General features: G+C 28.9%; 1 protein-coding gene across 2 annotated transcripts in view; it reads left to right on the top strand.

The window, feature by feature from the left end:
• The window catches only part of LOC108752550 (serine/threonine-protein kinase VRK1-like), a 6,131-nt gene extending 3,115 nt beyond the window's left edge, over positions 1–3,016 (top strand). For both annotated transcript variants that reach the window (XM_018493413.1, XM_018493414.1), the window contains 7 exons: positions 115–311; positions 398–638; positions 944–1,144; positions 1,307–1,530; positions 1,628–1,896; positions 2,038–2,180; positions 2,596–3,016. In XM_018493413.1, the coding sequence (XP_018348915.1) occupies positions 115–311; positions 398–638; positions 944–1,144; positions 1,307–1,530; positions 1,628–1,896; positions 2,038–2,180; positions 2,596–2,687 (1,367 nt within the window). In that variant the 3' untranslated portion in view covers positions 2,688–3,016. The remainder of the gene's footprint in view (positions 1–114; positions 312–397; positions 639–943; positions 1,145–1,306; positions 1,531–1,627; positions 1,897–2,037; positions 2,181–2,595) is intronic.
• Positions 3,017–5,330: the final 2,314 nt, after the last annotated feature.

The following is a 5,330-nucleotide window of genomic DNA, read 5'->3' as shown; positions in this document are numbered from 1 at the left end:
ACACACACACACACACACACACACACACACACACACACACATGTAATAATTTGAAGCGTGTGTGCGTGTATACTTCAAATGATTGTATTTTTCATGTTTTGATATATTTTACAGTCAAAAGTTGGTGTGAATCTCAGGGAAAGAAGAGAATTGGTGTACCCACATATGAAGGATCAGGATCTCATTTTTATGGAGGTCACCGATATAGGTTTTTAGTAATACCTCGATATGGTGTGGATATCGGAAAATTATTTCTATCGCATAGAAAAAAATTACCAACAAAACTTGTTAATACGTTAGCTGTACAAATGGTAAATTTCACACCTGGAATTGCGAGTTTTGTAATTAATAGTCGATCGAGGTTATAGTTTAATAAAATTTCCTTTCTTTTTTGTAGCTTGATGCATTGGAATATATTCACAGTAAAGGATATGCTCATGCAGATATTAAGGGACCAAATATCTTATTATCGTATGGGAATGAAATAGGAAAGGAAAAATCGATGGCATACTTGGTAGATTACGGACTGGCATATCGTTTCCGTACAGGAACCGGTGAACATAAACCATTTGTACATGATGAGAGAAGAGCTCACGAGGGTACTTTAGAATTTACATCGCGGGACGCTCATCATGGAAGTATGTCAATCATTTTAGTAACGTATATTACAATCGCACATTTGCAATTTCTTTTTATATCAAGATTATAAAAATAAATTTTTTTCCTTCAAAAGAGCTGATAAGAATAATTAGCTGTTCATCTTAGGATTTATTATATAAAAAACAATTTAATAATAAGAATATTAATCAAGAATATTAATTTAATAATAACTTTATTTGACGAATAGCTTTTTTTCTATTCCTTTCAACTATTTAATAATCCTTTCAATTATTAAATGAAAAATTAAATATTATTCTCTCTCATTCAATAAAATATTTTTTAGCACATTCAAGGAGAGGAGACTTAGAGACTCTAGGATATAACATTATACAATGGTTGTGTGGAAAGTTACCTTGGGAGAAAGATAGTGATGAGATAGGTTTTACTATGAATCCTGAAGAAATTCATCAACAAAAAGAGATTCTTTTATCAGACTTATCCCTATTTATGGACAAGTGTTTTCCTGACAAGAAAAAACCGCCAGGTTAGTAAAAATATAAATATTGTATAATAAAAATATATATAGTATATACGTGTATGTGTGTGTGTGTGTGTGTGCGCGCGCGCGCGCACACACACATACAATAGTATATATATTGTATTCATATAGCGTTTATATTATTTCATATGATATTTATTTTTGTAGCTGCGATCATGAAATATATGAAGTGCATTACCGAACTAGAATTTGACACCAAGCCGAACTATTCCTATTTACGGAATTTATTTCTACGTAGTGGCAGTCAAGATGGCAATATTCCTACATGTCTTTATAACATGAAAGAGTCAAATGAAAATCTTACAAGCTCTATATTTTTTGAGCGCCCATATTTAAGAGAAAGGAAACCTTGTAGACCTGTAAACGGCGAGGTAAAAATTTGCTTGAGTTTTAAGTGTCTGTTAAAAAAATACTTAAATTTATATACGCGCGCAGTATACATTATTACTTTAATATTATCTGTTTTAGATACGAATAACACGAAATACTCAGTCTAAGCAATCAGTTCAGAAAAAAGAATTTAGTTGGGAAGCAGTATTAGCATTACATCCAGACAAACTTGCAAAAATCAGTACTCAACTGCCACCTTCGCCTCTCACACCACCTCTTACACCACCATCGTCCACATCTCCGCGGCCACCGTCTCTGCCGACATACGCAATGTTAGATGTACTTCGTAAAATGAAGGAGAGGCAATCAGGTTCATTTAGGCATAAAGCAATACCGAAATCATCGGAGTAAGTATCCATTTTTGCAATATATATATATATATATTTTTTTTTGTTATAATATATACACACACATGCGCGCGCGCACACACACACACACACACACACAATCACTTTGATTGTTTTAATATGTGATTTTTCGAATCTTAGTAATGAACTCAAACCAAAATGGATGACACCCGCAATGGAAGAAGTTGCGCGATTAAGGAAAAAAATCACTGAGGCGTCCATTTCTGTACCCGACTCCCAAAATAGTTTGCGCGTGACACGTTCACGTGTAGCAAAGAAAAAACGTAAGATTGTATTTCACACATATATATGTATTCATCTACATACAGTGTGATCTATCACTACTGCACTTTTAATTATAGTATCATATTTAAGTATTAATGTATTACGAACTAAATTATTTATTAAGTATTGCTAACTATAGCGAATTATTAAATTATTGATCAATTAGTTGTTTTTTACACTGTCAGAATGATCAATTTGCAAAAAGTCTCACTTTATCATTCATATAAATTAAACCAAATTTGAAAAATATTGCTGGCATTTTCTATTGCAGAAAATAATTATTTTTATAAATCTGTTTTATAAACATTAGAAAAATTTGTTATTATAAATTGATACGGTAGTGATGAGCCACCATATGTATACTCCTTAATTAAAGATAAGTAATACATTTGATGATATATTTGCATATTATAGAATCTGGCGTTCAAGAACAACATAAAGAAATAAAGAATGATTCGACCAATAGCAAAGTTACACATAAAAGAAGGAAAATTTCATCTTTTTAAAGAAAGTTGGGTCCTATTAAGAGATACGGTAGTGTCTCGCATCAAGTATATGCACCTATACTGGGCGCAGGAGACACTACAATGCACCTTAACTCGAACGTCGAATTGATCGAAATTAGTATTACAAAAACCTGTGACAATGATCATCGGCATTCACAGCAAATATTAAGTATTATTTGATAAAATCTCATCCATTAATGATGTTATAGATACGCATCGCGCCAATTTATTTAAGACTGCTTCATTATTGTATTATTTGATCTTTGATAACTTTATCTGGTATAGAATTCTAAATAGTTGTATAGCGAACAAAATAGTGGTATTAACGAATAAGTACTTTCTTTTATGAAAGGCAGAGATTCAATAGAATTAATATGTTTATATAGAAACATTGATTTTGCAAATGTCGTAACATTTTTTAATGATGCAGTGATTTAAGATTTAATTGATTGTACAAATAAATTGCAATTTAGTTGTTAAATTTTGAATTTATTTAATTTTGTGCAGTGTAATAAGCGTAATATATTAAAATCCATCAGATTGATCAATATTTCAGCTACATATGATTTGAATTGGACATTGACATACAATAATTGATTTAATCGATAATCTAATAGCAGGCAGCTGTAAAATTTATTATAAATCTTTTTTCTTAAAAGGTATAATTTCAGAAGCAAAAATAAATTTACACAAAATAGAAAAAATAACTATATAAAAGTTATGCATAATTATATACATTACAAAATTTTGACTTAAGAATATCTTGTGCAATATAGATCATAAAAGAATATCGAAGAAAAAAAATGTGGATTTATCACATTCTTTGTAAAATCTCGTTTTTCTATTGTCTCTTTTCCTATGTAGCTGCTCAAGAATTGTAAAATATTACGGAGTTACTTATGTATGTGATTCCATCATCATTCATATGAGATTAAGTAGTGTATAAAGCAGAGATTCTTTGCACAGATTCTTTCCGCTTTACACATCGCATATCATACGCTTTCCTTTGTTTAACTCTACAAAATTAACATTTCTTCTTACATTGTTCTGTTAATTTGTACAATTTGCATTCAGAGCTACATTAATTTCGACAGTATGTACTTGCTTACGTGTATATGCAGTATAAAAATCTAAATCGTAATTTTACATTTAAATTTACATTATAACATTAAAAATTGGTACTAATGTTACAAGGAGGATAATAAGATTCGCTACAGAGGAACATTTGTAAAATATATGATAAGTTCACACATATTCTTTAATATGCTGTATAAATGAAAGATTTGATAAATATCGATGGCATAACTTCCGAGCTTATTATATACCGAAAATCTCAATTTAGTCAATTGTTACATTGCTACGACTTTTTATAGTTTGATACAGGTATCCTAACCTAAGTTTAGAAAACATTATTAGTTTATTGTTTAATTATATGTTTATGTTTAATTTTATTGTTAGTGCTTTCGTTGACAAATCGTGATTCATTTATAAGTTTATATTAGAATTTTTTTACAATACATTTGTGATAATTTATTTTTTATTATTCTAAGTTAGTACAATATGTATATGTACCTGTGTGTGCCACAAGAAATTGTTACTGCTTTAACTGAGACTAACTATCATCGATCGTACATTATTCGTATTTATATTTTATTTCTATTTGTGAAATGTTTTGTCATATTTATATATGGAAATATTAGACATTTGTTTTCTAAGAAAATAGGTATCTAAGAAATTATCGAATTGAATTTTGCGTATGAGATTTAAATAATGGCAAAGTCTTTACAGAAAGAATATCTGTTATTCGCCAATATTTTGTACGACCCAATATATTATATACATCACTTTGTATAAATTGCTAGTAATAAAGTGGACTTTAGTAGTAATAATTAAAGTCATCGCGCAATAAGGGCGCATTCTCCTAAGTATTGTTAGAGAAATGATGATTATTATTTCATAAGAAAAATAATTAAGTTTAAATATTTCAAATGAGGGAGGTGTAACCAAGTGTAACTATGATCGGATAACTGAGAACTACTAGATAACAGAAGAGAAAATGTATGTAATAAAGTAAACTGTATTAGACTATACTCGCATCGGCATTTTCTTATAGCGATCTTGTATATGTACGCGTTGTTTACACGATGCGAAATATAAAACAAATATGTATGATCAACAAATTGAATTATTTTTTTCCTCTATAATATTGTTTATAGAATATTATATAAACTTCTACAATATTTATTATATTATATAAATTATTACATGAATTAATTATTACTACAGAATGTATGTCGAATAATTAATTAATTCAAGCATTATTAATTATTAATTAAATTCAAACGCCATTCCCTTTTTCATAAATCTTCTGCATACATTTACGAATATTTTTTATCATTATTTATATTTTATATTTTATGATTATTCAGTTAGTAGTTAAATTTATTATATAAGATATACATATATAATTCTTTGGTAATAACAGCTGATGAAGACCGAGTAAAAAAAAGTTGAAAGCTTTTCACTTACGATATGTAATTATATATTTTTTACTTATAATGCCTCGTATACGATCGGTTTTTCGGCCTATTATTAAATTACATCTTTCAAGATAATTTTCATTTACGGATTAAGGGGACGACG

The sequence above is a fragment of the Trachymyrmex septentrionalis genome, unplaced genomic scaffold (genome assembly GCF_001594115.1).
Source record: "Trachymyrmex septentrionalis isolate Tsep2-gDNA-1 unplaced genomic scaffold, Tsep1.0 scaffold60, whole genome shotgun sequence".
Lineage (NCBI taxonomy): Eukaryota > Metazoa > Arthropoda > Insecta > Hymenoptera > Formicidae > Trachymyrmex > Trachymyrmex septentrionalis.
Note: the sequence above shows the minus strand (reverse complement) of the source record. Positions and strands in the feature narration are given on the sequence as shown.